General features: G+C 37.0%; 1 protein-coding gene and 1 long non-coding RNA gene across 2 annotated transcripts; one reads left to right on the top strand and one right to left on the bottom strand.

Annotated features, from left to right (window-relative positions):
- The first annotated feature begins 690 nt into the window (after positions 1 to 690).
- Positions 691 to 3,678, top strand: LOC126818689 (uncharacterized). Its single transcript, XR_007679305.2, has 3 exons — positions 691 to 924; positions 2,792 to 2,911; positions 3,439 to 3,678. It is a non-coding gene; the product is annotated as an uncharacterized LOC126818689 (long non-coding RNA).
- A 2,969-nt stretch (positions 3,679 to 6,647) lies between these two features.
- On the bottom strand, positions 6,648 to 11,399 carry LOC126818646 (inactive pancreatic lipase-related protein 1). Its single transcript, XM_050546171.2, has 7 exons — positions 11,317 to 11,399; positions 10,731 to 11,026; positions 10,107 to 10,335; positions 9,549 to 9,665; positions 8,984 to 9,106; positions 7,502 to 7,738; positions 6,648 to 6,810 (listed from the first exon to the last, which is right to left on the bottom strand). The coding sequence occupies exons 1-7, from the start codon at positions 11,366 to 11,368 to the stop codon at positions 6,797 to 6,799; spliced, it is 1,068 nt and encodes a 355-aa protein (XP_050402128.1). The 5' UTR covers positions 11,369 to 11,399; the 3' UTR covers positions 6,648 to 6,796.
- Between the last annotated feature and the right edge of the window lie 1,337 nt (positions 11,400 to 12,736).

Raw genomic sequence — 12,736 nt, 5'->3', positions numbered from 1 at the left:
AAACGTGTAATATTTATTTTCTACATTTTGTCTGGACAAGGCATTCGGCTTACTTTTCATCGGGTTCAAACTGTCGAGAGACCCTTTACATGCATGGGAATTTATACAAGAGAAGGCCAAGGCATACTTTCGTTGTCGTCCCGACAGCTTGACATACACCGATGGTTCTTCATAGCCCAACCCTGGATTTGAACCTGGGAAATTCTTGTAACGAGCCCAGTGTCTTGATCGCGTGGCTATCGTTACCCTCACTGTATATAACGAGCAAAAACAACACAGTGTACAAGCAAGTACCATATATGCAGGGGAAGCAACGGTGGCTCAGTGAGTTAGACGTTGGCTCGCTTTTCATAAATAAATGGGATTGGAGAAGAGGCGTGGCTTATTTAACCGCTCTCCTAGAGGCAGTCGCTCCAGGGTTCAGATTTGAAAGGAGACACATTTTCCCGTCTTCATTAGCTCAATCGCTGCAGGTCCAACCTCGTGGGTTTTCTCCGGGTCCCCCGGTTTCCTCCCACTGCTAAAGACCCCTTCGCGCAAGCGAATTATTGAAATAAAATTAACCCATACGTCAGTCCCGAAATGACCTAGTTTGTGTCGAGTGGACGTTAAACCCCATCTCTCTCTCTCTCAGTCGCGGCAGACCAGTAAGACGTTAAACCACATTTAATTTCGTCTTCATTAGCCTGGTAAACGGAACCCGATTTATAAAAATGAACGCGTCAGGCGTCCGCGCGATTTACAGTGTAGTTTACGTAAATCGTGTCATGATTGATACATGATTTCATTCACGTATAGATATGATACGAGGTCGAGTTTAGTTGGTTACCTATCATAAAGTAAAAAGAGGACAGTATACGTCTACCAGTATTATATATCAATATCTGTATATCGAGCTAACAATGTCGTCTCAAGAAACATCATGTAAGTTTTAACTAACTATCTTGGTTTGGTGAATTATTATGTAGTTTTATGCAGCAATGTTTACGTGACATGTACAGTGTCGAAAGAGAAAATTTGTACTGTGTAATGGATATATCTATCATGTCGAGTCTAACACTGATAACAAAGCTAACCTATAAAGGTAGAAGTCTGTTTTGATAAATCAATTTTGTTTACTTTGTACGGTTACATATGCAATGGGAGGATCACGTGGCTATGTGGGTAAGACGCTGGCTCGCTATCCCGGAGGTCGGGTGTTCGATCCCTGCATTGGCCGAGAAAGTTCAAGGACAGCTGTCTAGTCGTTCGGATGGGACGAAAATCCGAGGTGGCAGTTGGAATTCGATATAAGAGTAGGCCATAGCAACGCTGCCCGGGCAAAATTTCCCGCATAGCACACTATATGGCGTATGCCCGTCTTCATTAGCCCAGTTTAGGAGCAGAACAGTAGGACGTTAAACCCCTTTTCATTTCATTTCATATGCAATGCGTGGAGAATTTTTGGGCTGCAACTCGACTAGTCGGAGGTGTTTCGAATTCCAATAGCCTTTGGGCAGTTAGATGGGCGAATGGATAGCGCGTGGTCGTTGTATCATAATGTCAGAAAGTACGTGCACACCAATGTGTACACTAGTGGACATCAGTTTTTTCCCATCCTAACAACTAGACACAATAGCTTACCTTATCATCCCGGCAGCGCCAACTGTGACAAGTATGAACTGGGCTCGAATTATACACATTTTATTAAAACAACTCACTGTTGATTAAAATATCAAGTCTTACATCTAATCAATGTATTCAAGATAAAAGACCAAGTATTTACTGTAAAACACTTGAAATAATTATCTTACTGGGCCTCAGAGTTATCTTTTATTAAACCAAACAAGTTATTCTTTTATTAAACCAAACAAGTTATTTTTTGTCACTGTACTTTTTAATATATACTGATGTCCAAAAGAAAGTATACACACTTAAAGTAAGACTAAGTTTTGTTTAGATTAAAAACATTTGATAAGGCATTACTGAGTTTGTCTCTTGCGTCCAAACTCAACATTTCTAAGCAAAATAAAAATGTGAAACAAATTGACATTCTACCCAAATACCGTATACCATGGAAAAACGACTTTGGTTGATGCAGCACAAAATGCACAGTGTATACTTTCTTTTGGACATTAGTATATATGCATTTATTGTGTTCAAGATACCTATATTTGTACTTGTTAACATTGTTCCAACCTCGTGGGTTTTCTCCGGGTCCTCCGGTTTCTTTCCACTGCTAAAGACCCCAACGCGCAAGCGAATTATTGAAATAAAATTGTACCATATGTTAGTCCCGAAATGACCTGGTTTGTGTCGAGTGGACGTTAAACCCCATTTCTCTCTCTCTCTGTTAACATTGTGTGAGCTATATCTGTATATTTTAATGTATAATGTCTTCGATATTACATTAAATCCAGCCAATTTGGTTTCTGAAACCCAAATCCCAAATATTCCTACATAATTATAGTTATAGGTGCCATGCATAAGACAGAATGCGTACTCTTTCTAGAACGACTGTTAACACGACCCCATTTGAGGAGTTCCCATAGCTAACGATTATATTTTGTATTAGAGTGTGATATAAAGGTTGTGAAAGTAAATTTATTAGGCCAGGGACAGATCCACCTTTTTCGAAATTGAGTGGAGGGGAAGTGGGGCCACCGAAATAAACATTCATTGACTAGGCCAAGGGGCATAGCCTTCGGGGACATTGGCCGGAATATGTAGAATCTCGGATTATCGATGAACATAAACATTATGTTTGTAGATATTCGCTAAATCCGCCTCTGTATTGTTGTATTTTATGTAGATTGTGCAGCGGGGAACAATGAATGTTGCAAGACAGAGTCTAAAGATAAATCGGCTAACTGTTGTAGTTCTAAAAACAACGTAGAATCTACAAAAGGGATAACGTTACGTAAATGTTCCGGTGAGTAAAAATGAATTTTATAGATGGAAGGGAGGTAACTATAAATTGTTATGACTTAAGGGTACAGACCACCGTAAAAATTCACATTGACTTTAATGGCAATGCTAGTAAATTGGTTCATCTGGAATCGTTTCTCAAAATTACGTTGGTCAGTAGGTTTTCTATCACAAATAAGCTACATGTACCAATGTCTTGCTCTAGAGCAATAGCAAGCAAGTCAATGAATGAAATGGGGTTTAACGCACCAACTGGGCTAATGAAGACCGTCATACGCCATGATGCAAGTCAGTCCTAAAAGTGATTATTTAACATTGGATTCAAAACGGGGCCCACCAAAAGATTTTACCCACCACGCATAGGTGGTGCTAAATTGTTTTTAGTGTCCGGATAGGATGGCGAATATTGTGAAAATTTTAATTCACCATATTCGGAACGTTCAATTTTCACATTATTGTACTTTGCAGCGGGCAATGGCGACCAGCAGCGTTAAACAATGCAAACAAATAACTGTCATTTTCTTACTACAGGTAAATGCGATTGTGGTACGAAATGTTCCAGTCCTGACTGCAAATGTGGCTGTGGATGCCTGTGTAAACTTTAGTAGCGTTTTTTCTGCTGTCTTCCAAAACATTATCTCGCATACACATGTACAAAAAAGAGACAAACCTTTCCTCACCATTTTCTGTGTTACTTAGACAGAATGTAATGATTTTGAAGTATTAATTGTAGTGTTGATAATAATTAGAAGTTAAACAGATTTTGTACTTTGGGTTTGTTGGGTTTTTTTTTGTTTTGAGATGTTTGATGGGGAGGAGGCAGCTAGGTTCTGGCAGGTCCCCTCAGATGGATTAAATAGATAGGTGTTGTACTACTGAAGCAACATGTTGATTTATCTTAAAGGAGAAACGTATATTGATATGTTTAAATATGTGTACACCCCCCCCCCCCCCAGGAAACCCGTTTTGGGATAGCCCCACCCCGGGCGTGAAATATGCTGTCAGCGACGAGGTTCAAAATCAGATTGATTCAGAACCTGTAAAGATATTGTTTAGGTCACTAAACCTGTTTTGATTTTATGGAAAAATTTGCGCAATGTTAAGCACTGTTATATGTAGCTTAGGGGATTTCTGTCTTAAATTATCAAATCTGTAGCATAAGTGAAAATGATATCGAACCGCCCCCTTTTAGATAGCTGCACAACACCCCTTAAGGATCTCGATCTTTTCAAATTATTGTCCGATTGCCGCAATGAAAAACATATGTTTATCCCAAAACGCAATTTTTGATTTTGACTTAATACGCCCAGATCTAGTAAGTAATTTATTTGATAACAATTATTGGTTGTTCTCTTCAACGATCTACTTATTTAATTTTCAGACTAATTCAAATTTTCGACTTATCCTCTGATGTTTTACTTTGCATTTGTATTAAACGTGGTTATAGTAGACTTCCGTGACTTATCGCCAACCATATATAGACAGTCAACTTTGTTATCTCTACGAAAAAGTATTAGATAATTATACAGGACTGGGATAAAGGTCTTTATGACTCTTCAAAGCATAAACAACTCGTTGGATTCTCTATCTGTAACATCCCTTTGAGCGTTCAGGAAATTCATAGTTCATCTCAATCCATACAACAATCGCAGAGGAATTAAGAGCGAGTCCGCGAGAAAACCATGCAGAAGGTGCTAAGGCTTCAATCACAGATTTTGACCAAATTTGGTTTATAAGTTGGGATAGTCCCAAAACACATAAATGTGCAATATTAGATAAATCTTTCAATTACTGTATGAGAAAATTGAAAAAACATTTTTCATATGGTGAAATTGCCAAAATCTGTCTTTTCTGAAATACCAACTTTGGCAAGTCCTTACACCTTTACTATACGTAGCAGAAAGACCAAACTCGCACAGTTTATCGATGACTCAGTGCTGTTACCACAATATAAACTTCAGACGATTCGGGCGAACGAGATCTGTATACGGACTGGATATCAAAGCCTGTCTAAATTCCCCATTTTTCGTCACCCAAAGTTTGACGCCCTATAGCTACTTCTTTCATGGGGTGGGTTTAAAAAATTTATGCTCACGTGAACAAGCAACCTCCCAACATTTGATACAAAATATAAAAATGACCGGAATCGACTTGACAAAAACGAGGTAAAGGAAACAATAACCCATGAAATTAACCTGTAATTTCCCTATTTTGGAGATAATTAACCGTAGTAGATAAAACAAACTAACAATTTATTTTCCTTTTCATTCATATGGTGTTTACTACCAGCCCTAAAATACATTAGTATCTGTTTTATAAAAATATCTTGAAAAAAAAAATACTTTCAAAGGCCTGTAATCGTTCATGGCTCATCTGGCGTCAACGGGAATTGACTTCTGCAGTTGTTCACGACCTTCCATTGGAGTTTCGAAGTGCTCAATCTTAACAAACATATCCATTACTCTCAAATAGACATTATTTTAAATAAAATAATCCAACGAAAATGAAAAATTCACCTAAAAGTGAGATTCGAACCACCAACCGCTGACTTCCCACGACCCACCTTCTCACCGAGTTGCTTGTCCCAGGGCCCCAAGGTCCATGTCGTGGGCCCTGTTCAGGGGGTTTGCCTAGGGCCTCTCTTATTCTAAATCCGGCCCTGAAGGTGCAACTGACAGTGCCCGAGAGCTGTAGCTACCATACTACACTGTTCAATGTCACCCACTTCGACGCAATTAGGCTTCGTTGCCGTTAATATTTAAGCTTCCACATTTCTGTATTGTAGAAATCAGTGGATGTGTCCCAAAATGAATAGTGGAATCATGCTCTGAAATTAAACATTTTGTAGCTATTTTCGGTAACTTGTTTGAAAATGAAATCTTAAAGAGACAATACAACAAATATGTTAAAGGGACAATACGACAATACCAAATATACAATAAATACAAATACACACTTATATAGAGTACAACATGGTACAAATAATGGCTATGGATATGATGAAAACGTATAAAAGTCAAAAAATTTCTCTAATTAAATTCGCAAAAAAAATGTATCACAAAAGCTTTTTTTTAGCACTTTTCAATAAGCTGTATATTTTAAGTATGTTGCATTCCGGTCATTTTTTTTACACCTATGGATACTATGTGCTTAGCACTTCAAAACCATCCAAAGAAATTTTACTTGCGACCATGAAAGAAAAAGTTACAGTGTATCTTTTTCTGCACTATAAGGACAATGTGAATATGGTACCCTAAAACAAGTCCACACAAAATTAGTATGTACTGATTTTTTTTTTCAAATTAGTGCTGGGGTAGAAGTTGACCACCCGCTTTATCAGACAGGGTCAAAATTAGAAGGTTGCTATTCCACCATAGAATGCAGTCTGTGCTTAAAAAAAGGTGATAAATACACATATGAAAACCGCAATTTTACCCATAAAATGAATAATTCCTGTACAGTCCTTTAGAGCGACATCAGACTGTAACCACTTCAGCATGTTACCTCATGCCCCTAGGGGGTGTCATACCATAAGTTTAATCAAAAACTTCTGACCCCCCATCTTAGCACTTTTTGCGATTTTTGCATGGTCTTCTCACGGATACACTCTTAATAGTTGAAATATTGACAATACCAAGTTGTAACAACACACGCAAGGGACACGAAGCTAGGTCCTTGACAAAGTCTGTTTTTTGTGCTTAGCCAACCTCTAAGTCAAGTTTGGGCCGCACCACCAAGAAGATATCTAATCAGAAATGCCAATGTACCTTAGTAAATACATGTATAGTAATGGTTAATGATAATAATCGTAACCATTGCTTTGGAGAACTAAAATGGATCAACTTCAATACAAGTGTACGTATCAAATAGTTCTTTATTTGTCGCCAGATTAATATATATTTTCTGTAAAAAAAAATGAAAATACAATTAGATTTCGAATTAGCATAATTTATCTTATCGCCTACTTTTGTGTGCCCCACCCACTACACTCATAATAATCCATTTCTCACATATGTATCAAGGTACGTCTTCAGTATGACAATAGTCTCAGACACCCATAATTGTCTTCAACGTACGGGGGCCTGGTCCAGTTGTTCACATTTGGCGATATGTTACAGGATAATCTAGACATAAAAAATCCAAACCCGCCTTCACACATGGGCATATATAATACGGAGGATCTGGTCCAGTTGTCTATATTTGGCGATATATGAATGGATAATTCACCACGTAAAATACCAAATCAACCAGTCACCTATGGGCTATAGAACGTTTTAGCTAAAGACAAGAAAGCAACAGAGAAACATTTTTACAATAAAAAACTTAGGAGCATTGTAGATTTGTATGACATGGTATTTCATTCTTGAAAATATTTCACGGGGGTCGCCATGTTATTTCAGTCGTATTGCCTCCCTTATTTCGCATATGGTAACATAAAAGACCGGATAAACTAAACCATATATGCTCAAATGTTGACAATTTATCCAGACAGATATTCGTAGAATAGCCAGTTTACATCCGTATATTGGGTATTAGTAGTAAGATGGAATGCTCCGTTACAGTGACTTATGGTTACAATATTTATGATACTTACGACAATATGGAGACTGGGGATTAGTTGTGAGATAGAATTTTCCTTGACGGTGACTGTTAATAGAGCCATAACCAAGAACTGGACATGGACCATCACCACAGCTGGTGCATTTTCCTTTTACATAATCATCATAAGAAGAACAGGGATGACCCGCCATCTGGCAAGTTGTATTTTGGAGAGACTCGATAAAGTAGTTAATAGACCGGTGATGGCTACACGATACATCTGATGATAATTCTGGAAATAGGACAAAATAAGGGTTTCATAATAGGGGGACTGCACCACACATAAACAATTTCACAAGACAAACCTACGGACAGGACACAATATACACAGACACCACAAGCAACAAACGCACGCATCAGATCAAGTGAAAGGATCGATGGGCTAGCCGTAAGCACCCAATACGCTGTACAGTCCCGGTCATGTAGTGATACAGACTTCACTCAAAATGAAAAAGAAACTAACCATAACGGAAGTAACTCAAGCCAAACGGGGGAATACTTCCCAAACGTTGTATAATACAGGTTTGAGTCTTATCCACAAAGTATCTATCCGTCCTGTCGTTAAATGTATTGTTAGCACACACCAATCTACAATAACCCATGTACCATTTTGAAATTGATAGGAGTTGTCGATTTCATTGGCATAAAGTAGCATGTTGACTTTCAACGATTTTCGATAATAACTGCTAGAATTATTCCCCTTTGTAACACAGCAGTGTTGTCCTCAGATGTTTTAATTATAATTCGATTATTCTAAAATGTATATTTGTTGTCTATCCCATTGCAAGGAAGGGCTTATTCATTTTTAAAGATATTCCTATTTACGAAGTCTTGCCACCACCCTAGAGATTTTAGTTATTATTCGATCGTTTTTAATATAATATTGGTTGTCCATCTTCTTGACAAGAAGAACCCTATTGATTATTATCGATTTGTTAATGATAACGTCGATAGGTATATGTCTGTTTAATGTGAAGTCTACGTCTGTCTTTCACATTCCTTCCTAATACAATATGATAGTTGGGCTAACTCATTGTCAGGAAGAAACGCATTCTTTTCAATAATCACCCCCAGAGTTATGCTCCTTTGTTACTAAATCTTGTTAGAACTCTATATGCTTCAATTATTAACCAATCATTCTGAAATTATGTTGATTTTCGATAATAACTCCAAAGTTATCTCCCTTTGTTGAGAAATATTGGCGGCTGTCATTGAAATCTGATTTTTTTTTTATAATTTGTAGGAGTTGGTGAGTTCATAACTGATTGATGATTTAGCTGCCGAAGGGTTTATGCTTCGTTGCCTGACAACCTACGTTTCCACTAATCACAGATTGGTGAGATTGATTTTTAAAATCCACGCGTGAATGATATATAACACGATACTATGCGTATCTCGATCAGTAGGTTGAAATTGATTTTGATCTCCCATACCATTTGTGTTCGAATCTCTAAGCAGTATTAAGACTAGAGCTTACCGGAAAAGTGCAACGCAAAAATATCCTTGGCGGCTCCTTCAGCGGGCAATGGACAGCCTGGTTGGTTACCACCTCCATTTGGGTAAAAATCTATATTTCCCCATGCTTCCGATGTTCCTAGACCTAAAGTCGATAAAAAAAATAGTGGCGAACTGACTGGGAAGAAATATATTGACTCTATCTCATTGAAAGCTCTCAAAGTTCGTATTGTCTAACTAGTTAACTGGTTGAATGTTTATACATTTAAGGTGATTAAAAATGATTTTGCGTGACTAATCGATCTCTAAATTTGCACATACTAGGATAATTATGTAAGTACATTGGAATTCAGACTGACAAACATTATGTTCAAGTTTTACGACATTTAACCAGCTGTATTTTAAACTTATATAATTATAATTTACTAAAATAAATATAGTTTGATTATGTTATCTTTTCCCCGTGACATGACGAAATTTAGGATATTGACCCAAGTTTATTTTATCTTAAAGTACAGTCCAACATAGGTTTTCTGATAACACTGACAAATTTGTAATATTATAACGTCATGCTGTTTTATACTCACCTAAATCATACAATGGTAGACCATCTGAATGAATACAGTCAACAAATGTAGCATCAGTAGCGTCCAGATGAACCTCATTATCAGTTCCATCAAATAATGGTCCAGCTGGGTCTAATCCTAAAAAAATATATTGATACTTCTTAATGGAAAGCGCGTCTTTATTAACCCAATCGGTGTAGGAAATTAGAACGTTAAACCTCATTTCATTTCATTTTGAGGTTCATCCGCATATTATTTCGCTGAAAAGTCTCATGTTTGTGTTCAGAATCACAATTAGTAGGCGTTCTAAAAAAAATGATTAGACTACTCAGAGGGACACAGGCTAACTATGATATTGCTTTCAGGAAACGTATGTCAGTCAGCAATCTGAATTTGGTAGTTTTTTTTATATTTTATCTACCCTTATTAAATTACACTTTTACGGTACTTGGATTATCCTTGGGTATCACAGTAGTTCAATGCGTATGGCGCTGGTTCATTAAACGCACGGTGTTGGCCGAACAGTTTCCCCAGTTCACCATTCTAAAGACTGGAAAATATCAAGAAGGTTTAAACTACCTGTTATTCTGCCTATATTTTTAACTCCACTGCCAATGTATCCGGCGACATGAGCACCAAGACTATGTCCTATGACATGGAAAGAAGCTGGGTTCGCCTGATAGCTGTCTTTAACTAGGTTGACAAACGTTGCCACAATGGCTCCTACTAATCGAGTATTGGCAACCGCTTTCGGGTAAAATTTGTGAGCACCGTCACTCCAGTCGACAACAATAATATTCATATCATCCTGCAATAAATTATTTATCAGGGTAATCCCCCCCCCCCTCCACTCTCAATTTTGAAAATATGAAAATATATTTTCAGAATTAGTAATTTTACATTTCAAGATTTTGATTATATAATTTCAATTCCAACTCTGGCTTGCTCCCTAGCTTTCAAAGGTTATTGGATTAATCTATATTTTGAATGTTATGTTTCAAGATTTTGGTTGTGTAATTTTAATTCCAACTCTGGCGTGCTCCCAAGCTTTCAAAGGTTATTGGATAAATCTATATTTTAAGAAATTGTGAAAGTTATGTTTCAAGATTTGGGTTGTGTAATTCCTTCTCCGATGTTATCTCAGATTTTTGTAAAAGTATTTACTATAACCCAATATCATTGTAAAATTATTGTTAGACGTACTATTTCCAAAAAGCTTTTGGTCAGCTGAATCATGTACTCTTGGTGTCCATTGCTAAGAAAGCCGTGTACAAGAATCTTGGTTGGCATGCGTGGGTTGTAATTAGAGTTGCTTATCGTAGTTTTATCCTGGTAACGTAATAACTGACTAGTGATGGGGTTCTTCCTGGTGAACAGGTTTAAAGTGGCGTTGACAGCTTTTGGGGAATCGGGAAGTTCATCCAGTGCGTTGTTGAATGGTTCTGCATTCATGAAGCACCCCAGCTCATGGTAACACACTTTGGACTTGAATAAAAGACCTAAATGACAATCAGATAAAAGAGTATATGGTCATTACTATGAGATATAATTATATTTATCTGGGCCATCTCTTCAATTATCGACATATTTTCTAGTACCTACACTAAACTGGCCTGAGAATCACGGTTATCGAGCAACCAGAAAACTTAATTCTCAGTGAGATCGTATAACGTCTTGTGGTATAACGCCCACTCCCTCTCATTCCAAACGTAACAACATCAGGTCAAATAAGATTACCTTACCTTAGTTTCAAAATTATCAATCTAAATGGTCAATTAACCGTCCTTACCTTGTGTACTTAAGGCTAGCAGGAGGCAACCCAAAATACTGAAAGTGGCCATTCTTGTTAATTCAACTGGTATAAATGTTGAATTGAACGCTATCGGTACCAACCTTATCTCTTATAGTCAACAAACTAGATCACGTGACTATGTTTAAAACTGATAAAACTTAATTTTAATATGCCCATAAATACATCCTTTACTAAATTTTCTCTATTAATACAAACAATACCACAGGAAGTAAGATGTAAGGAAATAGACCACTAATTTTACTGTGTCAATATCCATCTTTTTAACAGAACACAATGTTTATGGGGAATATCACTGGTTTTATTCTAGAAGTACGATGTTTCGACAAGTATACTCTTATCGTTATCAAGCACAATGTATTTGTTGTTTATGGTGAATGTCAGGAAATAGATCACTAATGTTACTATGCCAATATCCATCTTATTAATCTAAATATTGGTATGTAGATATAAATATATAGACATATGTCCCCAAATACGTACTCAAGTATATATTATTAATAATAATAATAATGTCATTTATATAGCGCTAGTCCCCACAGAGTATGCCCATAGCGCTTGTGATTCAGTTCTGTACAATAAAAGTTCAATACCAAGGCACCACAAAACATAACGTTTAAATAAATATGTCTTCAATGAGGTTTTGAATGTCGATAAGGATGGACATTTTTTGAGGTGGATAGGAAGATTGTTCCTGTATACTGCAGCAGTGTATTTAAAAAACCGCGCACCAAAAGATTTCAAGTTGTAATTAGGAATCGTTAGAAGAGGTTTATCATTTGATCGAAGGTTTCTAGACGAGGAATGGTGATGGTAAAGCTCTTGTAGGTATGCAGGTGCAGTTCCATTCACTGATTGGTATGTCAGACACAGCAATTTGAATTCATTCCGCTCATTTTCCCGAAGCCAATGTAAAGCAGTCAATACAGGAGATATGTGTTCACGTGGGTTCGTTTTACAGATTATTCTGGCGGCTTTGTTTTGTATTCTTTGTAAAAGTTGTGATTGTTCATGTGTTATGCCAATTAAAATACTGTTGCAGTAATCAAGTCGGGAAATGACCAAACAACGAACCAATGTTGACGCAGCATCTTCAGTGATCAGATGGCGTATTGATCCAATATTCTTGAGATGATAACTACATGGTTTACAATATTCCGAATATTATTCTAGTAGCTAAATAAAACCACCTTGCAAAACCCCCTCCCCACCTTCATCCGATAATAGAATCATAGACCTTACGTCCTGATAAAATGCATACCTTTAGGAACTCCCTAGTTTTATTCCTACATAATTTAAATGATTTCATACAAAACTGAAACAAAATCAATATTGATAATTAAAGCTTTAACGTAGATGGACTGATTCAATGCAAGCCGTTTCTATTTTGAGATATCCC

Source organism: Patella vulgata, chromosome 4 (assembly GCF_932274485.2).
Source record: "Patella vulgata chromosome 4, xgPatVulg1.2, whole genome shotgun sequence".
NCBI lineage: Eukaryota > Metazoa > Mollusca > Gastropoda > Patellidae > Patella > Patella vulgata.
The sequence above is the reverse complement of the archived record's forward strand: the minus strand, read 5'-3'. Positions and strand labels throughout refer to the sequence as shown.

What these genes read in the sequence shown, in the direction of transcription:
- LOC126818646 (XM_050546171.2), bottom strand. Translation starts at nt 11,368, where the DNA reads ATGGCCACTTTCAGTATTTTGGGTTGCCTCCTGCTAGCCTTAAGTACA. An exon ending in GCTAGCCTTAAGTACACAAG is followed by an intron (nt 11,027 to 11,316) that starts GTAAGGACGGTT and finishes ATTGTCATTTAG; the next exon opens with GTCTTTTATTCAAGTCCAAA. An exon ending in CCAAAAGCTTTTTGGAAATA is followed by an intron (nt 10,336 to 10,730) that starts GTACGTCTAACA and finishes AATTTATTGCAG; the next exon opens with GATGATATGAATATTATTGT.